Source organism: Lacerta agilis, chromosome 1 (genome assembly GCF_009819535.1).
Source record: "Lacerta agilis isolate rLacAgi1 chromosome 1, rLacAgi1.pri, whole genome shotgun sequence".
Classification (NCBI taxonomy): domain Eukaryota; kingdom Metazoa; phylum Chordata; class Lepidosauria; order Squamata; family Lacertidae; genus Lacerta; species Lacerta agilis.
Genome location: NC_046312.1, coordinates 8208380 through 8234867, shown reverse-complemented (window position 1 = coordinate 8234867; position 26488 = coordinate 8208380). Strand labels below are relative to the sequence as shown.

At 39.2% G+C, this 26488-nt stretch overlaps 1 protein-coding gene across 1 annotated transcript; it reads left to right on the top strand.

Moving 5' to 3' along the window:
- Window positions 1-26488, top strand: C1H14orf39 (chromosome 1 C14orf39 homolog). Its single transcript, XM_033172728.1, has 23 exons — window positions 1-32; window positions 809-866; window positions 1468-1524; window positions 2331-2457; window positions 3672-3761; window positions 4126-4313; window positions 5614-5656; window positions 7072-7192; window positions 12753-12847; window positions 13949-14100; window positions 14731-14810; window positions 17574-17659; window positions 17767-17831; window positions 18702-18772; window positions 19135-19148; window positions 19766-19897; window positions 20042-20174; window positions 21738-21789; window positions 23296-23366; window positions 24555-24685; window positions 24842-24974; window positions 25515-25569; window positions 25971-26488. The coding sequence occupies exons 2-23, from the start codon at window positions 818-820 to the stop codon at window positions 26159-26161; spliced, it is 2136 nt and encodes a 711-aa protein (XP_033028619.1). The 5' UTR covers window positions 1-32; window positions 809-817; the 3' UTR covers window positions 26162-26488.

Here is a 26488-nt window from a genome sequence, read left to right as displayed (position 1 = left end):
TTTTGTTTTGTTTTTTTGACTAAGGACAGCAGGTCTGGTGCCATACACGCTGCAGATAATTTTTATCTGTACTTCTGAAACCTTGTTTGTGGTTGGTTTTTTTGTCATCAGTAGGGTGTTTTTTTTATTACTGTTATTGTCAGCCTGTCCAGTGGCCTGCTGAGGAGGCGGTATATAAATTTAATAAACAAACAGACACAAACAAACAAGGTTTTGTAGAAATGTAGATTTCACCCAGAATTGTCATATTATGTTGTCTGGAAACTTTACACCTGGCTTAATTTTGAATTGAATTTAGAAAAAAATGTCACTGTCATGCTAAGCACTCCTTCTGACTGATCGTTTAAAGATTGTGTTAAATGCTACCTGTGAAAATGTTAATGAGGGGCAAAAGATTGGTGAATGTGCAGTGTAACTTTGAACACTGGAAAGGATACATTGAAATTTGTTAATGGTAAAAAGCTGGTTAAAGACTCCAGCTATCATTATGAATAGGTCAGTGGAAACGACTGCCTCAGACAAAGTGGGAAAATTTTACAAGAGGGTTAATGTTAGCTTTAGATTCCCGCCTTTTTCATTAAAATTTCACCCCTGCCTTACAAAGCATCTCCTGTGCTAGCATAGCCTGCAATAATAATAATAATAATAGAATTTATATACTACCCTATACCTGGGCCTTTACAGCAAGGGGTGGGTTTCCTTTTCATTTGTCTCCAATTTTCATTTTGTATCTCTGGAGCTATTAAGTATGTCATTGTGAGTTTATGCTTTTATTATGTTCTTCCTTTTCTTTTCCCTCTTAATGTAGGTTTACAAAATGGCTGACGTCATGTTAAACAACCTGAACAAACTACTGCTACAGCTTGGTATGTTTCCATGTGGTTCAGCTTTGGAAACAAGCAACGGAGAGTCCTCACATCCCCAGCCTTCAGTTATCTATAGTTTTTTATTATCTGCATATATTGTTAGCCTCACAGTGTTATAATGCATTTAATGCTTCTTCTTTACTAATGTAATTGAGTCCCATATGGATCTGTGTTACTGGATTCAGATAGAATTACACTCAATGCCAAACTACATGTTATAAGGTCCTAACAGTAACTTCTAAGCAAATTTGAGAGAGGAGAATTAATAGCAAAGAATGGCAGGAATGGTTTAATTCTTCCCTCTCCTTGCAACTCCCTTTCCCCATCAGCAGTTTTCCCCTTGGTACTGGTTTGGGTGGATGTTTATAAGGCAAATGCAACTGAAATGCAGGAAAAGCAGCTTTGGGATGGGGAAGGAGGGGAAGCAGCAGATGGGGTATAGTTTAATATAGGAAAGCCATAGGCAAACAGCTTGAATACACCTAGCACTGAAAAAAAAATCTAGTATTCAAGTTACTAAGTTACTGGTTTAAAATGCAAATTAGTTTTCACACTTAATATCTGAAGGCAGTTATCATTCATCTATATGTTTCTGCTACAGTGTTTCAGCTGCAGCAAGCATCTTACTCCAAGGAACATTTGAGGCAACAGATACAGAGTGAGTAGACTTTAATACATAAATTTTGGCAGAATCTTGCATTTGATGCAGTTTAACCTCTCGTATATACCGTACTTCTGCATGCCCTTTGCCTTTTCTTGATAGAAACATTCCTCTTATCCTTGGTGGATTGTAATGGAAACTGGTCCTCATCGTTGAGAAGTTGTACTCTTGGTCTGAGAATTGGTTATGATTCACAACTTGTGGTGTCTATCCAAAGGCATGTCTAACAAAACACACACACACACACACCCCACCATGCACAAGGACCTGTTGCCTTATTGAAACGAATGTAGCAACCCTAGAAAGCAGGAGAGCTCCAGGTGCATAGTAGACCTCCAGTATCCATACGAACAGGCATAGGCAAACTCGGCCCTCCAGATGTTTTGGGACTACAGTTCCCATCATCCCTGACCACTGGTCCTGTTAGCTAGGGATCATGGGAGTTGTAGTCCCAAAACAGCTGGAAGGCCGAAGTTGCCTATGCCTGCATAAGAAGGTGCTGGATCAACAATCTCTTTCAAACATTCTATCTGTGCAAACATTTCAGCTTGCTGGTTGGAATTATACCCTCTCCCCCAACCCCAAACTAATTTTGGGAGAGTGTGTGGGGAGCAGAGGAGGGCAGGTCTTGTTGTGTAAGCAAGTCTTTGTGCACAGCTTCTGCTGATGAGACTGTTAGGTATATTCTGCCCTATAGCTCTAACCTTGGAACACATTGGATGGTTCCAGTTGTATAGTTTGTATCCCAGTGACCTATTTCAATCTTAAATTCCATCATACATGAAATAAATATTTTCTTTCAGTATATGCTGCAAATACTGCAGGGAAAAAGATTGAGATCTGTCAGCTACGAGAAGAAATTAACAAGAACGAGGAGGCAATTGCTTGCCTACGCAAACGAAACAATAGCTGTAGAGAGAATTGTAATGCGTAAGTATATGGTAAAAACTTTATTTCTGAAACCACTATTGGCTATAATATACCTCTTTATAATCAAGCAATTATGGATTTAGCTAGTAAGAAGAGGTGTGAAGTTATTTTGTTATAGACAGAAGATACTGTACATAGCACTTTCTGAGGCTTTAAAGTGCTTTCAGTTCATTATTTCTATAATCTTACAGCAACTCTGTCAGTCAGGTCAGTCAATATTATTTACATACTGTGTATGGGTGGTAGAGTAAATGGGTGGAGACACCTGGATTATTATTTTTTACCATAATTTTTATTCCACAAATTTTCCACAATTATAACTTATACAGAAATATACAAAAATATAGCTTATACATAGCATTTGAATCTCCTGGAAAATTTGTGATATATGTTCACGTTGAAGCTTTAAAGCACAGTTAAATAACATTCTTTCTCTCAAAGAATTCTGGACATTATAGTTTACCTCTCACAGTTACAATTCCTAGCAACCCTTAACAAAGACAATCCTCAGAATTCTTTGAGAGGAAAAATATGCTTTGATTGTGATTTAAAGGTATAGTGTGTATGCAGCCTTAGATTTGAACTGGGAACTTCATGGTTCCAGTGCTGGATTAAACCCTGTGGAGGCCCCTAGGCAGTCGAAATCTTGGGGGCCCCTTTGTGTGTGTGCTTTAGTGGGATAACATTGAACTAAGAAAGCTTGGTTGTAATTTTCTTTCAAGATCAAATCAATATTATTTTCTTCTGTTGTCGTGGGGCCCCTAAAAGGTGTGGGGCCCATAGGCAGTGCCTACTCTGTCTATTTGGTAATCCAGCACTGCATGGTTCACACCAGTTTCTTAACTACTGCTATGTCTTTCTTTCTTTCTTTGTTACACTTATATCCTGTGTTTCTGCCAAATTTTGACATTATTTTTTAGGGAAAAAACCTAGTCTTGTACATGGAAAAATACAGTACATGCAATTGAAATCAGTGAGAAAAGCACAGAAGTTTTAGCTTAGGCCCACAAAGGTGTCTATGAGCTAAAAGCCAGGTTCCTGTTTCTCAGAGTACATCATCACATTATCTTCTGGTAGCAAGAAGGGACAGTGTAAATAGAAAAGTGCTGGTGGGAATTACCCATTTTGGTTTTGTTACTTATGAATATAATTAAACTATGCTTTTCATTATAGTTTAATTACTGCTTACTGTAGTTTTAAATTTGTTGCCTTAGCTGGAAACCAACATACATGATTCTTAGTCAGCATGAAGAATATTTGCAGAAGGAACTTCAGAATCACCAGGAATCAACAGAAAAAGACAAGTATGTAGAAATGTTTTACAGCTGTATATTAAGACTTCCATAAAATATTGCTGATTATAAGCAATGAATTTGTTGCCTATAAAAATGTGAACACTCAGGAAGATAAGGATCTACTCTTTAATGGAGAATTATATTTTGGGGTACACCACCACTTCAATGGCAATTGCTGACTGCATCCTATCACTGAAAAGTAATAGAAAAATACAGGTGGTTTCTCATATTCCCAACTATGTTGTAGTTCAGTTAAGGAAACACTTATTTTTTTCAAATTTTCCCCGAGCAATTGTCTCAAGTATTGGCCATGCTTTGAAAAGAAAGTTAAGTGGCGTCTAACGCGGGTGATTGTATTTCCTTGTTTTAAAAGGAAAATGTACCAGGATTACACAACTCAGTATCAAGAGACTTTTAAACAACACCAAGAAAAATATTTAGCAACTGCCATTGCTCAGGAATATCACCAGGAAAAAAATGAATTTGAAGAAATCCAAAACCGAGTTCTGAAGCAGTCTGAGCTACTTAAACAGAAAGAAGCTGAAGTGATAGAGCTTCAAGGTAAAAACATAGTTTCTATAATGCCAGTTATCCCAACTGAAATAAAATACACATGGTGGAATTCACCTATGAGTTCCATCAGTGGAAGTCCGGTGCAAGGCCTTCTGCTTGTGCAATGAGGTTCTTACCCTTCCTTCCTTCCTTCCTTCCTTCCTGGGTTTTTTTTGGGGGGAAGAACTATTAGAATGGCACATGACAGGAGGAGAGGGGGAAACATTCCGTAAGGCAAGCCAAAATGCTTTGAATTCATCCACAGAATTCATCCACATCCATAAAACAGAGTTTGGAAGGGATCTAATAGTTAATTCAACAGATTGCAGTGAGTTGGGATTATTTTTCTTTAAGGGTATGCCCAGATCAACAGTTTGCCCTTCAATCCACCTGATATTATTGTTGTTGTTTATTATTTAATTTCTATACTGCCCTTCATCTGAAGGGCAGTTCACAATATAACCACAAATACATACCATAATAAACAAAAACAGTAACCCTAGTTTATCTGAAGAAGTGTGCATGCAAACGAAAGCTCATACCAAGAACAAACTTAGTTGGTCTCTAAGGTGCTACTGGAACGATTTTTTTATTTTTTATTTTGTTTTGCCCAGTTTAAAAGGCGTATATAGTTTAAATAGCCAAAGACCTAGGAGAACAGGAATGTTTTAGCCTGGCACCTAAAGATATGTAACAAAGATGCCAGATGAGCCTCCCTGAGGAGAGTGTTCCACAAATGGGTAGCCACCACAGGAGATGCCTGTTCTTGTGTTGCCACCCTCTGGACCTCTCACTGAGGAGGCATACAAAGAAGGGCCTCTGATGATGATCACAGGATCTGGGTCGGTTCATATGGGGAGAGGCAGTCCTTAAGGTATTGCAGTTCTGAGCCATAAAGCTTTATTGTTAAAACTATCACTTTGAATTGAACCGGAAAACTAATTGGCAGCCAGTGCACTCGGTCAAGGATTGGAATGATATACTCAAACCATCTTGCCCCAGTGAACAATCTGGACACTGAATTCTGCACCAGCCAGTTTCTGAACCATTCAGAGGCAGCCCCATGTAGAACACATTTCAGTAATCTAACCTAGAAGTTACAAGAGCATAGACGACAGACATTATTTAAGCTATCCTTGACCAGATTCGTGCCATCAAGGCCACCTGAGCCTCAAGCAACAGCAATGGATCCAAAACAGGATATAGCACAATCTGGAATGAAAAGCTGTTTTTAAAAAGCTTTGTGACAAGTTTTTACCCAAAATGCATAAAAATGAAATTAATTCATGAACAACTTTCCTTCCTGCAGAACCTGGTCCATTCCAGTCACTTTCGCAGTGGGCATTACAGATGTATCCATATACTCAGCTTAAAAATTGTCTGTTTAAAAGTTGCGCTGTGGTTTTTCTTGTCTTTGTTACTGACTTTATGATTGCTGAAAGATGTTGAAATACACAGGTTGTCTTCCAACTCTTAAAGAAGTCTATTAAACTGTAATTGATGTAGAGGGGTAAGAACAAATCCTGTAGTTCAGGCCATGTAGCTACTGTAATCAACAAGTCATGAGCAAGGAAGAAATATTAGTTTAACTTTGGTTTAGAACTGCCCTATTTACTGCTCTATTTGCTATTCACAAGTAAAGATTTGTTCTAAATTATTTACAATAAATGCTAAAAGTTCTGTGCATTTATTACTGGTACATTTTTGTCATATATAATTCACCATGAATCTTCAGGATAGGGTGGGATATAAATGGGATAAGTATGATGCGGGTGGTGCTGTGGTCTAAACTACTGAGCCTAGGGCTTGCTGATCAGAAGGTCGGTGGTTCGAATCCCCACAACGGGGTGAGCTCCCTTTGTTCGGTCCCAGCTCCTGCCCACCTAGCAGTTCAAAAGCACATCAAAGTGCAGGTAGATAAATAGGTACCGCTCCGGTGGGAAAGTAAACAGCGTTTCTGTGTGCTGCTCTGGTTCGCCAGAAGTGGCTTAGTCATGTTGGCCACATGACCCGGAAGCTGTCTGTGGACAAACGCCAGCTCCCTCGGCCTATAGAGCGAGATGAGCGCCACAACCCCAGAGTCGTTCGCGACTGGACCTAATGGTCAGGTGTACCTTTATCTTTACCTTTTATGATGTCTATAGATTGAATACACAAAGGCCTTTTGTGCTAGTTGTTATTCAGAATGGTCTTAATTCTTGCAATAGTGTGGTTAACATTGTTTCAGATTTTTGGAAGCAGAGCCTCCTTTCCAAGCCCTTCTTCCCTGCACTGCCTGCCCAAAGCAATGTAATCAATTTAAGGATTTACACGTTCATATCCAGTGCTTTAGCCGCAGGAGCACACTGAAAGCTCAATCCTCCATTTCAGTTCAGTTGAAATACTAGAACTCATTTCACACAACCGGCACAGTTGTGATATGACAATTGTCCCCTCCATCAGGCACTAACAAAGGCTGTGATGAGTGGTTTATCTGAACATTAAGCGCTAAATATTGCATGGCATGCCATTGTTTATCATCCAAATGTGGATTCCAGCACATTTCTGTCTGGGTTAATAGCAAATGATTCAGACAACATGTTCAGCACAAATGTGGCTGAATCTGGGTTGAGATTAAAAGTTACCCAAGTTAAACAGCGTAAGTGTGAATAAGTCAATTTATTTCAAAGGCTTAAATTCAAGTGAGCACACTAAAATGTGTTTCCATTTAGCATTTTACTTTGACTGTTTGTTGTGTATGTTTTATTGATTCCTTAACATAAGAAAGTGCTTCTTTGAGGCACAACACAAAAGAAATTATTACGCATGCAGTGGTTCTCAGGCAGCAATCACTTGAACTAGAAAAAACAGCAGAAGAGCTACAAAAGAAAATTAATTATTTCAAACAGGTAAAATGCCTTTTAAATTCCATGTTATGTTACCATCTGCTAAAATACTACTATATCACTCACAGTTCATAAAGATATATTACATTATTTCAAGCTGTATTCTGTAGTGGGTAATTATCGTGTCCAAACTATTTTAAGATGACAAAATGGGATTTCCTCATTTCCTCTGAAACATTGTGGATGACACCCAACCCACACATCAGATAACATAATCACTCAAGGTCTCTCATTTCACTCAGATCTAGCAAATCCTGACCCCCACCCTGATGCTGTTCCTTGTTCCTGATGCTCTCCACCAGTCCACCTCTCAACAGAGCCCCACTGCCTCCCAACTCCCACAAATTTAAAAGAAATATCTTCATTCTATGTTAAGCACCTGACAGGATTTTAGAATCTGACAGGTAACAGCAGATTTATGGGGGTGGGGGGAGTGACCGAAGACCCAGCTACATAGTGGTTGACTGATTAGAAGTTAATTAGAAGTTGTTGCCAGAAAAACTTTACATTTCCTTGAAGACACTAATAGCTCCAGCTACAATTCTTTTTCCTTTATCTTTTGAGTATGTAGGTCACCATTATTGTCCCCTATTGCAGATTTGGGGCAGTAGCTCAGAAATAGTGGCTTGCCTAAGGCTACCCACAGAGTTCATGGCTGAGCAGAGATTTGAACCATTTCACTGCTCAGTGTTCTGGTTGCACGCTCTCTCTCTCTCTCTCTCTTCAATCAATGTAAAAGAAAGGCCATATTGCCATGTCATATTCACACAGTCACAAGCAGCATAAACACCCTCCCTCATTTCAGTCACACACATACCTATAACAATTCAAAATTACTACACCAACCATATAGCAAAATAGCATACCTCCCCTTCAAACACCTAAAATCCTGCGTCCTATTCACAATGTGGCCTGATCCATGCATTGTTATTGAACAAGGAGAACTGGTAAGGCTAGGTCAGCTTTTTAAAATCTGTATATCAATTCCCACTAAAAAGTCTGAAAGGTTCTGCATAGTCTAGTGTCATGCCACACAGTAACACCTGTAAAAAGATTGTATGTGCCAGGCAAAGTATGTTGTACAAAGCATTATTAATAAATGTATGACTTGGGCCTCAGGCCCATATAGCTTTTGAATAACTGGATTCAGAGCCTTTCAATCCCTTTCAATAGGGTTCTTTATAGCACTTGCTTTTCTGAACATACCCCAGAGAGATCTAAGATTGGTTTTATAGGTTCCTCAAGCCTCCACAAGGGTGGAGGACCACTTAAGACTTCCAGAGACTAATGCATCAGGTTAGTTGCCAGATTGCGGGAGTATTCATACTACTGTCCATTGCAGGAGTATTCTGCTGATTCTACTATCCATAAGCTGTAGTGGTGGACTTTGGAGCTCACTTAGGCTACATATGCAACATATATTTAAAGCATCTACCCACAGAATCCTGACAATGTTAGTTTGTTAAGGTGCTGGGAATTGTAGCTCTGTGAGGGGTAGACTACAGTTCCCAGGATTCCTTTTGTGGGGTGGGAGCAAGAAATGTGCTTTAAATGTATGGTGTGTACACATACTCAAATAGTGGACACAATAGCCCCTAGAACCCTTTCCCTCTTGCCAGAATTGAAACATCTTTGTGGATTACTAGGCAGCTACAGGCAATGAGGCAGCAGAAACAAAGATAAGAGTGCAAATGAAGAAAAAACATCTGAAAATTTCAGCCAAAACAGCATATAGCCCATTTGAAGGCTTCCATGGTGGTGATAGAGAGATTACCTTTTCCAATAGGTTTTCTATGGTCTTAAAACTTAATAATTTTTTTGTAGTTTATATTCTGATTTTAATAAGTTTAAAGAAATGTAATAGATTGGATCCTGTCATGCCCTCCCATGAACAAAAGGGCTTATTTCATATAACTTTATAACTTAGTCTTATTTCATTTACAGAAGATGAAGGTGATTTTTGCTAGTTCCCTGTAGCCTCCCCATCTTCTATACTGCTTCAGTGGTTCCCACAACTCTCAATAATAGATTCATAGGGAGATAGACCCTTGGGTTTCTTTGGTTAGTGGAGACAAGTCATGGAAAAATAAGACTGCCTTTCCATGCTGGAAGCATCTTTTAAGGAACCACCAGATTTTTCAATGAAGCCTATGGGGTACCCTGTAGTGCATAATAAAAGGGGGGCATTGTATTAAACATAGTGGTACAGTGAATATTCTGTTAGTGCAAGGATTTTCCCCTTTGTGGTAGAAGATTCTGTCCCCCTCTCCTCATCCCTGTACTCCCTAAATCTATTCTGGGGGTTCCTCCAACCCATGACAGCAGGTGGGATATATGCAGAAGGAGGTCAGGGGGAGGAAATCCACTTAAACTAGTGCTAATCCTTGAGCTAGTACAAGAAGTTAGTTAAATACTGTCCATGGATACAATTACCAGGACTCTCCTGCCGTGAGTGCCTACGGGGCCTGATGGGCCTCATAAGGACTGCTGCTGGTGCTGCCCAGGACTCTCCTGCCATGAGTGCCTACAGATCCTGTCCCTGCCTCTCACCATCTGGCCCAGGGCAGGCCTGGTGGGCCTCATAAGGCTGCTGCCGCCGCTGCTGATAGTGCTGCTGCCCAGGACTCTCCACAGCACAGAGTTCTTTTTAAAATGTTTTTTTTAAAATTCTTTTTTCCTTTTTAAATTATTTCTGGTGTGGTGGGTGGGATGGATTTTTAGTTGGGTTTGGGAATTTGTTTAATTTTGGTATATTTGTAATTTTTACTGTTTTTGGTTTGTATTGTTTTATTGTGTCTTGGTTGTTTGTTTGTTTTTGCTGTTGTTTTTTATATAGGTTTTATTTTGCTCTTAAGGGGAGGGGTTAGGGCTGCCTGGGAGTGGGTCCCAGCCAACAAAATGGCTGGGGCAGGTTCCACAGGGGGAGGATGCACTGGGACAACTGATCTCAGTGATCACAGGTAGGAGGAGGAGTTATGCTAAGACCAGATCATGTCATTGCTGAGGAGGCAGGTTTAGTCATTGTTTGAAGACTATCCCTGCCTCCAGGTCTGGTCCTGACTGGACTGATACAGGAATCAGCAAGGGATACCCACATGATCTGAAGGTGCTGCTGTGCAATGCCAGGTCAATGATGAATAAGACCACTGCCATCCACGACCTGATTGTGGATGGAGGACTTGACCTGGCATGTGTAACATGGCCTCCATGGGGCTGTCCCTGAATAAGTCTGGCCCAACTCATAGTCGTGGACATGCCTTGGACCTGGTGTTCACCTCTATGGATGTTGGTGATCTGACACTAAGTAAAAGTGAAACTAAAGAAGTGCCAGGGTCAGATCACTTCCTGGTGCAACTGGACTTCTCCACGACCCTTCCCCTCTGCAGGGAGGTGGGACCGATTCGGATGGTCCGCCCCCACCACTTAATGGATCCAAATGGTTTCCAGAGAGTGGTAGGGGATGCTTTATCTGCTGAAATGTGGAGTTAACCAGGGCTATTGACTGTTTGGCTCCAAAGCGCCCTCTCCGATTGCTTGGAGCCAGGACAGCCCCATGGTTTTTCACGGATCTGAGGGCAATGAAACAATCGCTGAGACGGCTAGAGCACTGGTGGCGGATAACTCATTCTGAAGCTGACCAGACACAGGTTAGAGCTCAGTGTTGAGCCTACCAAGTGGTGGTAGTCATGGCGAAGAAGACTTTCTTCATTGCCTCTATTGCATCTGCAGAAAACAACAGCAGGAGACTTTTTCAGGTGGTTCGCAATTTAGCAGAACCACCTGCTCCATTGGGGCCCAGTGCGGGCTACATGATCTCCTGCAATGATTTTGCAAAGGTTTTTTTGCAGATAAAGTCACTTAGATTCGGGAAGAGGTAGAGTCCACCGTGGGAGCAGGGCTGGGGCAGGAGAGTGCTAGACTCCTGTCTAGTCAAGTTGCGTGGGATCAATTCCAATCTGTTACCTCCAAGGATGTGGGCAGGCTGCTTGGACGAGTGAAACCAACCACCTGTCTCCTTGATCCTTGCCCATCCTGGCTTATAAAAGCTAGCTAGGAAGGGCTGGGCATTGGCTTCGCAGGGTGGTGAATGCTTCTCTCTTGTGAGGGAGCCTTCCCAGACCCACTGAAAGAGGCAGTTATTAAACCGCTTCTTAAAAAAACATCTTTAGATGTGGCCAATATGGCCAACTACCGCCCAGTCTCAAATCTTCCATTATTGCGCAAGGTGATTGAGTGAGTGGTTTCTGAACAACTCCAGGCATGCCTGGAAGAAGCGGACCATTTGGATCCCTTCCAGTCGGGATTCAGGCCTCATCATGGGACTGAAACTGCCTTGGTTGCACTGGTGGATGATCTCTGGCGGGCTAGGGACAAAGGTGAGAGCTGTTTCCTAGTTCTGCTGGATCGCTCCTTCCTCCTGGGCCGTGTTCAGAAAGTGGTGGTGGAGGATGAGTGTTCAGACCCCTGGGCTCTCACTTGTGGAGTGCCTCAGGGATCTGTCCTCTCCTGCATGCTTTTCAACATCTACATGCAGCTGCTGGGAGAGATCAGGGGGTTTGGGCTGGGTGTTCATCAGTATGTGGATGATACCCAGCTCTACCTCTCGTTTAAATCAGAACCAGTGAAGGCAGTGAAGGTCCTGTGTGAGTGTCTGGAGGCGGTTGGAGGATGGATGGTGGCTAACAGCTTGAGGTTGAATAATGACAAGACAGAAGTATTGTTCTTGGAGGACAGGAGGCAGGCAGGTGTAGAGGACTCCCTGGTCCTGAATGGGGTAACTGTGCCCCTGAAGGACCAGGTGCGCAGCCTGGGAGTCATTTTGGACTCACAGCTGTCCATGGAGGCGCAGGTTAATTCTGTGTCCAGGGCAGCTGTCTACCAGCTCCATCTGGTATGCAGGCTGAGACCCTACCTGCCCGCGGACTGTCTCGCCAGAGTGGTGCATGCTGTAGTTATCTCTCGCTTGGATTACTGCAATGTGCTCTGTGGAGCTACCTTTGAAGGTGACCCAGAAACTACAACTAATCCACAATGCGGCAGCTAGACTGGTGACTGGGAGCGGCCACTGAGACCACATAACACCGGTCTTGAAAGACCTACATTGGCTCCCAGTACGTTTCCGAGCACATTTCAAAGTGTTGGTGCTGACCTTGAAAGCCCTAAATGGCCTCAATCCAGTATACCCGAAGGAGCGTCTCCATCCCCATCGTTCTGCCCGGACACTGAGGTCCAGTGCCGAGGGCCTTCTGGAGGTTCCCTTGCTGCGAGAAGCCAAGTTACAGGGAACCAGGCAGAGGGCCTTGTCGTTAGTGGCACCTGCCCTGTGGAACACTCTCCCACCAGATGTCAAAAAGAAAAACAATTACCAGGCTTTTAGGAGACATCTGAAAGCAGCCCTATTTAGGAAAGCTTTTAATGATCAATAGATTATTGTATTTTAACATTCTGTTGGAAGCCGCCCAGAGTGGCTGGGGAAACCAAGCCAGATGGGCGGGGTATAAATAAATTGTTGTTGTTGTTATACCAGTATATCATTTATTTATATAAAACAATTTTTTTTTAGCAAATTGAAAAGATTGAAGAAGATCAACACAAGCCTGAAGTGATAGAAAAGGAAAATGCAAAAGAACTTGAAGCAAGGAAGGCATCTGATGAATGGTAGTATTTTAAAATTGACTTTATCACACATAAACAAGTCCCATAAACTATAATGCTATAATCCTATCTATATAAGCGTTCAGACATATCTACACAACAAGCATATATCATGTTTATACCCCTTTAACTGCCTGGGCTTTCCCTGAAGAATAATAGGAGCTGTAGTGTTTGAAGATTGTGCAGATTATATTGTGTTGATTCCATCCCCTCCCAAAAAACACTAGAGTTCCTAGAGGAGAGGGCATAGTTACTGCCAGTGCTCTATAACAGTAGAAAGTGGCTCCTGCATTACTCTAATGCCAGTGCAGACCTCCTGATCAGCACATGAATAAGAGGGGCTAGTTCTGAACTGCCATTGCAGTTGTAGTTGAGAAAAACATTGCTTTTATACCTTTTTATCAAGGTAGAAATATTTATTTTAAAAGCTTTATCTCTATCTTAAGATACTTTACTAAAGTCTAAGGGTGCAATTCTGACTTCACTTAAACTTTTGGCAAAATTCCCATTGAACTAGGGTTGCCATATTTCAAAAAGCGAAAATACAGATATAAAAGTTGTTGAGGTGTTTTGGTTTTTTTTTTTTGCAAAGATGCTCAGCTATTCTTAAGGAATTTTGCCAAAATCTACACTTCTGATGTTGGTTGCCATATGTCTGGATTTTCCCAGACATTTCAGCGATTTCTGCCCAGACACTGTTTCCGATGGCCAAATTCCGGTTATGTCCGGGAAATTCTGGACATATGTCAACCCTATAATATACACACTGTGCTATCTTTCTTTGTTTTATTGCAATTAATGCAACATCCTCTGTATACTGCATTTTAGGATGGGAGATTAAAAAAAAGGAAGGTACAGGGATGTGTTTTGTCCCTACATTGCTCCATGTTACGTTCTTTCTGTTCTATAATTTGTCATGTTTGTGTCATGCCCATTGGCAGGTATTACCCAGCAAAGATATTATAATGGATTCTAGCTTAGACAGAGAAGGTACATCTTTTCAATGTTTTGTCTTTTACCTCGTTAAGGCACCCATGGCCTTTTCATCTCTCTTTTCTTTTTGGAAAATCCACTTACCTTGTTTAATGTTTGCTTTCATTGTAGCTTTTTTTCTTCTTTCAGCTTGTTCAAAGAGAGTCACCATGTGTTAAAAGAGAAACATCAGATATATGAATCTTTACAGCTTCCTAGCATTTGTCAGAAATTAGTCCAAAGTTTCTCAACTCTGAAGCCATTGTTTCAGCAAACGCAGAGAGGTATAATTTATATCTGTAAAGATGTTTATGACCAGAGTTTTTCTTCTCCTAGATGGGCTACCTTTCCAGGTTGATGAGCCCCATCTGCCCCTCAGTTCCCTCTACAGCACGTGCAGAAACTGCCTTCTTGACCATTGGACCCACTATTGGTCTCATCCGCTCAATCCCGCCGCAGCCTGTCTTTGCATGCAGAGTCTGAGGCTCATCAGCTATCCTCACCTGGTTAGCAGCTATGTTTTTATATTGTAAACCACCCTGTGGTTTGCAGTTAATAATAATAATAATAATAACAATAATAATAATAATAATAAATGATCACAATTGTTGTATAGGCAAATACATCAGTGTGTTTTCTGTACTCTGAATTGCCTACACCAAAGGTGACAGATATAGTATTCAGAGACTTTTCCACATACTGTAATACTTTGTGCCAGTTCTTCTCAACAGTCATCTATATATGTTTTAAGAAACTGGTATTATTTGTCCTGAAGTTTGTTATCTTCAAGCTGGTAGCTTTCTGATTACCTTCATGCAGTTTATAAGCATTTATTGTCAATTTGTTTTCAGTTGTTTAATAATAAGCTAAATTATGTATGGCTAATTATATCAAACTGCCATTAAATAATATAGGTATGGAAGAGAGAAAAGATTTTCCAGGACATTCAGCAGTGACCAGTGTATACTTCAGCCATGTAGAAAATGAAAGACAGGTATGCAAATGGAAAGCAGGTGAGACCAGGGGCAAGACAGGAGCAATTTTTTGTATCTATTGTTTAAAAGATGATTTGATTTAAAAGAAGCAGTCAATTTTCACATTGTAACATTCTACGTATATATAAAACCGGCAACAGAAAAACAAATCTAGATGTCTAAATGCTTTATTTTTATTACTTTTGTATTGCTTCATTTATGTGCCACCACAAAAACTAAAGCCATAAATATACAGTAGGATAAATACTAAAATAAAAACAAAACATACAAAAACAATCCAAGCAAACAACAGAGCAACATTTTTTTAAGTAAAAAGCAGGGGCAGTTCAAAGCTTCAACAACAATATAGGCAGCCCCCTGCACAGAACCTCATTATAATTCAGCCACCAAAAGCTTCTGGAAGAGATAGGGTTTATAACTTCTCACACAACTCAGGGCCATGTCTCAGTTGTAAAAGGTACCAGGTTCAATAGTTGAGATCTCAATATGGAACTGGAAAATACACCCCTCGGAAACTCTGGAGAGTTACTACCAGTTAGTGTGGATAATATTGAGCTAGATGAACCAGTGGTCTGACAGAATAAGCAGGTTAAACCACAGAGTCTAGGGCTTGCCAATCAGAAGGTCGGTGGTTCGAATCCCCGAGACGGAGTGAGCTCCCGTTGCTTGGTCCCAGCTCCTGCCAACCTAGGCAGTTCGAAGGCACATCAAGTGCAAGTAGATAAATAGGTACCGCTCCGGCGGGAAGGTAAACAGCGTTTCTGTGCGCTGCTCTAGTTCAGCAGAAGTGGCTTAGTCATGCTGGCCACATGACCCAGAAGCTGTACACCAGCTTCCTCAACCAGTAAAGCAAGATGAGAGCCGCAACCGCAGAGTCGTCCGCGACTGAACCTAATGGTCAGGGGTCCCTTTACCTTTAAGCCCTTAAAGGAGGCCATTCAGTTCCAGCAAAAGACCCTTATCTTCACCCCCGATGTCCCCATTTCATGTGATGCAGCTATATGGAGGAGGACTCCACTGATCCGGATTATTTTTATTTTACTTCCGTATATTTCTTACCTCACCTTTCTTCCTTCCTGGAATCCAAGGCAGAGTGCATGTCATTCCCAGGTAGTCATATATGGGCACCGATTGAACCCAGATCTGCTTAGCTTTAGCAGAATGGTGGCCTCATGTGCCTTTAGCCTATACAGGCTATGTAGCAGGCTTATATGAGGGAAGGGTGATTTCTGAGATAGATTTGGGTCTTAGTTTGTGAAAAACCTAAAAAGTGAAAACAGCACTTTGATTTAGACTTGGAAACTAAATGCTAACCAGCACAGTAGCCACAAAATATGTTCTCGCTTCAACACGAGGTGAGCTTCAGGTTCTCTCCCAGCCCTACCTGGGGATGCCAGGATTGAACCTGGGACCTTTTACATACAAGCATGTACTCATTTGCTGAGCTATGGCCTTTCCATAATTGATCCTAGAAGCATGGATTTACCACAATCCTCCTTCTCTAGAGAGGGGCACAAGCTACATCTATATGACCATCACCTTTTAGGTATTTTTTAATGCAAAACAATAATATGCAAGGTCACTGATTCAGTGGGAGGTGTTACACAACCAGAAAATTTGTTCTACCTGTAGATAACAACACCCCCCCCTCAAGAATTGCAGGACAATCTTACTTATCTATCCAGACAGGACTATGCATATGGGTCTGGCCCTGAGTCAGAGATTCCATGCAGACATATAGCAAGAAACACACTTCACCCACCCAATGTACACCACTACTACAATGGTCCATCCCATTCTTCCTAGCTAATAAGGTATAGGTTTGATAGAAAGGGAAAGAGCTCTACAAACCCTCAGACCCTGATTCTTTTAAACCACTTAGAGGCTTTGTTACAGTTAAGTGGTACATAAAATTAAATAAATAAATTAAGCAATATTTATGTTTTTAATCCTTTGATACAGACTTGTTATAAGTCTATGTGATGCCAATAAGCAATTTGAAGTTCCATTGACTTCAGTGAGAGAAATATAGGTGGTCTCTTAATTCTGCCAGAAAAATCAATGGAACTTGCAAGTGCTTAAGTTTGACTTCATTGTGCCTTTGTTTTCATAGAATCATAGGATTGTAGAGCTGGAAGAGACCATGAGGGTCATCTAGTCAAACACCCTGTAATGTAGGAATCGCAACACATGGTTCCCCCATCCAATCTGAAACATACCAGACCCTGCTTAGCTTTGTAAATGTGCTAGCAGTTTTATTGCTGTACCACTATGTTGTTCTTTAGTATGCCAGAGCAATGTTCTACATCCTTTTCTTTTGACCTTCCTTGCTATAAATATGCATTGTCTTTCCCTTTTAAGAGTATATCAATTCACACTATAATGAGGTGTCCTAATATATTTCATATAATAGGTATATATCAGAGTTTGTTTTTGAAAGCCTAAGTAAAAAGTAAATGCTATACTCACTTCAGTTGTATGTTCTTTATTTAACACATAACAAAAATGAGCCTATTAAGCAAATCTACAGCAATGCAAAGTAATTTATTCACTATAGCAATTTTCTTCTAGTTTTTTTTAATTTTAGGGAAACCAAAAGGGCAAACTGGAGGAGATCTGATGGCAGGAAAAATAATGTTTCAAAATCATGACCTGTAAATAGAGGTCAAAAGAGCTGTATTTGTACAGCCTAAGGAAAAGTCAACATGTCTGAATTTATCATTTTGTACTTCCCTTCATTTGAAATATGTCCTCTGTTTTAGAAATGTAATGACACCATAGGAACTAACATAGCAAAAAATGCCCAGCTTTCATCTGTAACAAGCTTGCAAAACCAAACACCACTAAGGTAACGTTTTAAACAAATCATATTTTCATTAGTGAAAGCATGGATTAAGAATCTTGCATGAAGATAATGCTATTGAAACAAACTCGTTATCCTGTTTATTGTCTTAGGTTACTATCTTATCAGAAGCAAACAAACAACAGACAGTGGTTTGAGGCTGAGGCTGCAGAAATAGGTATAAAATGCAACTGGAACATTAGAATACAAAACACTGTTTAAAATACTTTATAAATAATCATATAGCTAAAGAGAAGAAGAAAACTTCATCCTGCTTATTGACTTACTGTGTAAATTACAAATTGCATAAATTAGAGATTGATTTTAAAAGAATGAAGAATTGTGAATTTATGGACTATTATGGCTAAAATTAAATTGTGTCGGAACAACCACTATGTTGGCTGATGGTTATATTTGTGGTGGTGTTTCATTCACACACAGCACATGGGATCAACTAATTAGTGTCAGTCATCATCATTGCTTAATCAGGAATGCTAGTCATCAGCAATTACAGCATTTTACAAAGTAGATAAAGAATAGAACTCTGAATGACTTGCCTATATACTGTATTAAAGGTTTTCCAGTCAATATGGACCCACTTACACATGATTCCTATGCAGCCTTGTTTCTCAATGTGCCACTTGTAGGACACATAAATACTTCAAGTCTCTTTGGCCATTTGAGCCTCTCCTCAGTATTGTTCCTGAACCCCTTTGCTTTTGTTTGCGGTGGCCAGAATACCACATTCCTCACAGGTGTGTGGATCACACACACACACACCCCCCGCAACAAATCAAGAGGACTATCTTGCAATCTGGGGAATTGCACTTCACTCTCATGCTACACATTGCCTTTAGGATTAGGCTAATGTAAGGGACACTGTGATGGATTAACTGATTTGTAGAAGACACCATCACGCTCTGCTGCTAAAAAACACAAATAAACCAACTCTTATATTAGTAAATCAATAGTACCAACAGTGCTACTTTTGAATATTCTTTTCACATGTGATGGCCTGGTTTTATTTTAATGAAAGCATTTTTTCTAGGAGGAAAAAAGGTTGAGTATATGGAACAAGAAGAAGGAAACAGGACAGAGGATTCTGCACAAGCATTTCAAGTCTGTTTACCTTTATTTTTGTTTTATCTATTTATTTTTCTTAAATAAATGCCCAGATAACAGTTTTTCAGTTCTAACATGCTCTTTAATGCAATGTCATTTGTAAGCTCTCCTGTCTGAAAGTAGATGCAATAAAAAGAATGGGTCCTGTTTATACAAGGAGGAGCTATACTTGGTGATAGAGCGCATGCTCTAAAATGATCAATGATAAGTTCAGCCATGGAGGCTCTGCTCAATGGTGCTGTTGCCCAATGAGATTTGACAGATGATGGCATGTGAGGGCCTTTTAAGTGGTAGCCTCTAAGCTGTCAAATGCTGCCCCCAACGAGGTGCATCTTGCCCCTCTTTGCCCATGATTTTAGTGGAGTGAAGTATTGTTTTTAGTGATATGTAACCCATTTTAGGGACCTTCAAGTGAAAAGAGGGTTAGAAGTTTAATAAATAAAAAAATACTGAAGGCCCTAGATTCAATCCTTTGTAGAGATAAGATCCTGATGACTCCCCGGGGAGCCTGCTGCCATTCAGTGTGCATACAAAATGAGTTAGACCAATGCCCTTTGGCACAGTGCCGTTTCATAAGGTTCACACACATTAGTGGTCCCCCATGGCTCAAATGCATGGTTCGTATCCATCAGGAGCTATGTGTTCCATATCGTGGGCCCAGGCTTTTTTAATTCAGTGGGCATTTAAAGGCACTAAACAGTACAGAAATTGTTTAAATAACTAATCAAATTTTTGTGTGATGTCTATATACAGGTGACTGAAGGATTTTTTTTTCATTTTTCACTTCCAGTATATATGGATGGATGCACGCATACATTTAAGACATTTCTTATCCACCTTTACTATGTTGTTTTAAGCACAGCAGTCTTAGGCCTGATTAATATAAAGATTGTTCTCTTTTTGAAAAGCCCCAATAAGTATGTCTTGGTGTTCACACAGCTGTGAATGCCATATAAACATGGTCTTGTATGTAAAATTTCTTTTTAACAGGACGAGCAGACAACAACTGACTGTCCATTTTGCAGAAAGAGAAGACGATGCTGAAAGCTTTCCAAGAACTCCAGAGCCTAACATACTTCCAAAGACACCTGCTTCTAGTAGGATGGAAACTCCAATGGAATTGTAAGGATTCTTAGCTTTGTCATTCTCCCATGCTTTTGGAGTGAACACCCTACAAAGCCCAGATTTTGGCTGCTGCTTTCCAACTTAACACCAATTCCCGCCCTCAACTGCCAATAAATTTCTCCTCTTATTTCTTTACAACAGAACTCCGTCAAAAGGTGAAGGATCAATGTCAAAGTCGCCTGGTTTTCCTTTCCTTTCTAGCTTTACTGCAAAGTCCCTTGGATTTAATTTCTTTGATTCTTCTGTACTTGGAGCGGAAACTTCACCAAGCCAGGTAACATTGAATTTTGAAAATGCAGAGTTGTGTGAGCTTGAGAAATGTATTCATGATGTAGTTAGTGTCAGACTAGAACTGAAAAGGTGCAGATTTAAATTCCCAATCAACTGCAAATCTCATTGAGTGAGGAATGGATAAAAGCTTGGGGGAGAAACCATGGCTTCCACAACTGAGTTTCTTGGGAAAGCGAACAAGATATAAATGTAATAAAATAAATATTAGAAACACAGCATGAATAATAAGTGTAATCTGCAGTTATAGTCAACCTAATAGGCATTTTCATGTAAGGAAACAATTCTGAAATGCAAAGTTCAAAATTTCTCTTTAGGGATTGGTATAGATTAGTAAGCAATAATCAAAACTAGTTCATTGGGAGTCAGCTGCAAAAGGTAACCCCAACTTTTTTGGATGTCCAGTCATCTGGGATTTGTCTGAGATTAGTGATCTGTCCTTAGAAGTCACATTATTTTACCAAAGATTGAGAAGAGAAGATTTGCTTAAACAGGCCACATACAGAATTAATAGCCTGTCAACCTGTAAAAGGATGATTACAAAGTTTCCTGTGACCTTCTCTGCAAATCTTCCGAAGTCTACCTCTGACATCAGTCAGGTTCAAATTAGACATGCATCTACTTACCTGCCTCTCTTGATGGAGTTGAGTTTTTCTTTTATTACTTGTTTGAAAAGCAGCCTTGGTGACTCCAGTCAGAGTGCAGGGCGGATGGACAGATACACTTTCCCTTCAGCTGCTCACCCATTCAAAGTTATCTCCATAAGGTAAAGAGATTCAGGGAGCACACAACTGCATGCCTCATCTAGTTTGAGCCTTACCTAGAGATGCAAACATAAGGCAAAACTGATTCCCTATTCCTAATATGCAGTTTCTCCTTCATTGACCATAACTACAATTAATTCATGGTGTTGCATTTATTCTTTGGTATTCTTCTGGAATTATGAGTCCCAGTTCATGATAAACATGGTCATATGCATTTAGTTTTACTTGGAAGTAAATTATTGCATTCAGGAGTGGTATGGCAATCTCATTCCTCAGGTTGCAAAACTAGTAAAATGTAATGTTTGCTTTTGATTTGCTTTTTAACTTACACAAAAAAATAAAATTATTACATTCAGGGTATAATCCCACATCAACTTACCTGGGAGTAAAGCTGATTGAATACAGTGATAATAAAGAGTAAACATGCATAGGATTGCTCTGAACATCTTAAAGAAAACATAGCCATGTCTTTACTTTGACTTCTGGAGCACTTAGTGAAATTAATGTCTCACTGGTAGAAGGGATAACCCCTAGAAGTAATATGCATGGAGTTTAATAACAAGGCTTGCAGAAATGGCAAGTTCTTGCAGCTAGGGTTCATTTTTGGAATTTCAGTTTCACTACATCAGCATATCCCCTATAGTAGTATGTTTAGTATTATTATTACCTTGCAGCATTTTATGAACATGGATAATTAAAACATGGTGCTTTTCAAATCCTGAATTTACTAATTTATTACTTAATTTTCAAATTAATTCACTTATATAATGAATATTATGTTTCAGTTAGGTGAAAGAGATTCTGCTGGCAATTTAAATCCTATTTCATCACACAAAGGTATTGGTAAGCTTTTACCATGAAATGTTTTGTCAGTAGCTTCCATTAATTCACATATTGCTGATAGGCACCCAGTAGCTTCATTCCTTTAACAAAATGTTTAAAATGGATTCAATCTGGCTTCACACGGTATCATAGAGCTCTTGGGCTTAGTGGTTTCTGTCTATCCATTCCACTTGCTCTTGTGATTTGTTAAACTTTAATTGTTCCAACCAACTCTCACAGCAATTTCATTCCCTCTTCTGAAGTAGTCTGAATATTTGAAATGTAAGGCTTCTTTGAACACTGTCAGTCATGAATTCCTGTCCTTTAAGAGCAGTGGGACAATCTCAGAATCCATGTTATGTTTAATACTATTTTTTTTAGTATTCAGGCCATTTTTAAAATAATGAAATTTTAATTAATCTCCAGCATTTTTTATTGTATTTATTATAAAGTCAATTCAAAATATTATTCTCTTCAAGGAAATTTATTTAGGAAAAGGGAGAATGATTATTCATTTGCATTTTCTTTTCCATCATGCTCTTCCACTCAAGTTTTTCAAGATGAGAAAGATGACATCAGTTTTCCTTTTTCAGTTGGATCATTCCAAGGCTTTCAATCCTTCCTTTTTTTGCTTTTTAGAAATTGTTCCTTAACCGGGCTTATAGTTTCTGTGCTGTGGAAACACTATCAGTCTCCTGACCTATCAGGATTTGCTAATTATATAGCTGTGAAGAAAAATTTCATACTGATTATTCACTTATTGCATGAATTACAAACTGCATAAAATAGAATTCTTGTTTTTAAAAGCATGAAGACTCATGATTGTTTGGACTGCTGTGCCTAAAAATGAATAAATCTATTTTTATTTAAAATATATATTATGTTGGCTGATAGTTTAATTTGTGGTAATGTTCCACTGCTGCAATCACACACATGTGGTATCAGCCAATTAGAGTCTGTAATCACTGCTTAAGTGGGAAAATCAGCCACCACCAATTACAGTATTGTGCAAAGTAGATAAAAAAAATAGTACTGTGAATGATTTGTTTATATATGATGTTAAAGGTTTTGCAATTAATATGGATACACCTACAGAAGATATCTAAACCAGCTCCCCCCCCCCAAATATGCTACTTGCAGGCCAAATTAATTCTTCAAGTTTCTCTGGTCATTTGAGCATCTCCTCAGTATAGTTATTGCACCTCTTTGCTTTTGTTTGTAGTGCCCAGGATACCCCATTACTAAAAGGTGCACAGGTCAGCCCCCGGTACAGTAGATCAAGAGATGGATTATCTGTTTTATTGCACTGCACTGCATTTTGGTTGAGGGTATAGGCTGATGTGATGGATACCATGATGGATTAAGTGATTTGTGGAACATACCATTATTCTGTCTGCTCCTAAAAAATACAAATAAGGCAACTCTTACATTAGTAAATTTATAGTATGAAGAGTGCTACTTTTGAATATTATTTTCACATGTGATGAGCTGAATATATTTAATGTGAACAATCTTCTCTAGAAGGAAAAAAGACCGAATATGTGGAACAAGAAGAAGCAAGCAGGTCAAAGGATTCTGCACATGTGTTTCAAGTCAGTTTAACTTAATTTTTGTTTTTTTCTATTTATTTATCTCAAATTCATGCCTGGTTAGCACAGGTTTTTGCAGTTTTAGCATGCTGTATAATGCAGTGTCATTTGAAATTAATGTTTTACATGTGAGCTCTCCTGTTTGAAAGTAGTTGCAATAAAAAATAAAGTGTTTTCACAAGGATGGGCTATATTTGGTGATGGAGCACATGCTCTAGAATGATCAGTGATAACCTCGGCCAGGGAGGCTCTTTTCAACAGTACTGTTGCCAAATGAGATTTGACGGATGATGGCATGTAAGAGGGCCTTTTCAGTGGTAGCCTCTAAATTTCAGAATGCTACCCCCTCCAAAGTTAATTTTGCACCAACATTATACAGTATAGCTTTTCTCAACAGGTCAGGATGACCTCCATGCTTTTAGTGGAGTAGGCTAAAGTGCTATTTCTTTTAATTTGATTCAACTCACATCTACTGTTTCATTGTATTTTACAGTGGTTTTAAATATTGTGTTATATGTTTTTCGTGACATGTAACCCACTGTAGGGACTTTCAAGTGAACCCCCCCCCCCAATTCAATGCTTGGTAGGAATAAGAAAGATCCTGGTTGAAACACTGGAGAGCTGCTGCCACTCAGTTTGTATACAAATTGAGATAGATGGTATTTTAGTATAGGGCAGCTTTATAAAGTTCACGTACATGTTAGTGGTCCCTGTGGCTCAGATACAGGAGCTCTGTGTTCTGTATTAAGGTTCCAATTTTGTAGAACATCTCTGCAGCTGAGATCAGACAGTCCTCCCTCCTTGTTGATATTCTTTCTTTTAGCAGATACTTTAAGGCATTTCTGATTTTGTAGTCGTCTTTCAACTGAGAAGCTTAGAGAAAACTGTAATCAAACATGATATTGTTAAATAACTCAAATGTCTATATGTGATGTCTCTATACAGGTGATTGAATGAATTTTTCACTTTTCACTTCCATTATACGTATATGGATGTATGAATGCATACATTCATTTAAGAATGTTTCTTATCCCACCTTCACTACAGTTGTTCCAAGCATGGCCAGTCTTATGCCTGATGCATATAAAGATTGTTCTCTTTTTGAAAAGCCCCAATAAGTATGTCTTAGTGTTCACACAGCTGTGAATGCCATATAAACATGGTCATGTATGTAAAATTTCTCTTTAACAGGATGAGCAGGCAACAACTGACTGTCATTTTGCAGAAAGAGAAGACGATGCTGTAAGCTTTCCAAGAACTCCAGAGTCTAACATACTTCCAAAGACACCTGCTTCTAGTAGGATGGAAACTCCATTGGAACTGTAAGAATTCTTAGTTCAAATATTATTAATGAGCTTGTCATGTTCCAGAACACTTGTGGTAAAAGACTCTACCAAACCTAGTTTTGGGATATTTCCCATCTTAACAGCAATTCCCTCTCCACCATTCTTACTAATTTTCTCCTTTCTTTACAACAGAACTCCATCAAAAAGTGAAGGATCAGTGTCAAAGTCGCCTGGTTTTCCTTTCCTTTCTAGCTTTACTGCAAAGTCCTTTGGATTTAATTTCTTTGATTCTTCTGTACTTGGAGCAGAAACTTCACCAGGCCAGGTAATATTGAATTGCCAACATGTAGAGCTGTGTGAAGTGATCAGCTTATTCATTAGTAAAGTATGGTGCAGTTAGTGTCAGACTAGAATTGAGGAGATTTGAATTTCAATCCCCAATCAACCACAAACCTCATTGGTTGAGGACTGGATAAAAAGTTATTAGGGGAAACATGGTCTCTACCACTGTGAACTGTAGTAAGGATAGTGTTCAGAAATGCAAAGTGGGATGTTTTATTTAGGGACTGGTATAGCTTTAGAAGCAATAATAGGAACTAGTTCGCGAGGAGTCTTCTGTAATTGAAATAACCCCTACCTTTTTGCATGTCCAGGCACCTGGATTGTGTCTGAGATTTGTGACATATCCTTAGAAGTTACACTCTTACCAAGACTGTCATAAAACATACGGAGTTTGAGAAGAGAAATTTTGCTTTAATTTGTGCTGTGCAGCATTTCCCTTAATAGCTGGTGAACTTGTAAAAGGATGCTTACTAATTTATTGCTTAGTTTTGCAATTAATTCACTTATATATATTATGTTTCAGTTAGGTGAAAGCTATTCTGGAAATTTAAATCCTATTTCATCTCACAAAGATATTGGTAAGTTTTTTCCATAAAATAAATTGTTTTGTCAATAACTTCTCTTACTGCATATATTGCTGATAACTTGTGTGCTGATAGCCATCCAACACCTTCCCTCTGTGGGCTTAGATTTCACTCTACACTTTTCACCTGCTTTTGAGATTCATCACGCTTTAGCAGTTCCACCTTTAGGAGTGGTCTGAATATTTGACATATGGTTGTTTCTTTGAACACTGTCAGTCAGAATTTTTTGTCCTTTATGAGCAGTAGGACAATCTCAGAATCCATCTCATATCTAACTGAAATAATATTATTCTTTGGCAATTTTTAAAAATAATGAAATTGTAATTAATCTCCAGGATTATTGATTGTATTCCATATAAAGTCAAAAGTTAATTCAAAATATTATTCCCTTCAAGGAAATTTATTTGGGAAAATGGAGAATGATGATTCATTTGCATTTTCTTTTCCATCGTGCTCTTCCGCTCAAGCTTTTCAAAATGGGAAAGACGACTTCAGTTTTCCTTTTGCTTTTGGGTCATCCCAGGCTGCCTCACTAAAAGGCTTTCAGTCTTCATCACAAAGCAGAAAGTCATTTTCACTTTTTTAATTATGTTCTGCAAAAGGGCTTAGAGTTCTTATGCATTAACAAATGTTTTTCACCTTGCACCTAAAACAAAAGAAGATTACAAAGGAAAAAGAGAATAAATATTTTCATCCAAGTGATGACACTGTTGCATTTGAGTCTATCAATTTTAAATGGATCCAATTAAGAAAGTTAAAGGTAATTGTTTCACTATATTAAAATCTTTGACAAACTTTTATTTTATGGACAGCATGTAGTGTAAGCTTCAAAACTTTAATTTGGAATAGCTTCTTTAACATGTTTGGTGCTATGTATTTATCAATAATTTTACTGTCATCTCAACTTTGTAAA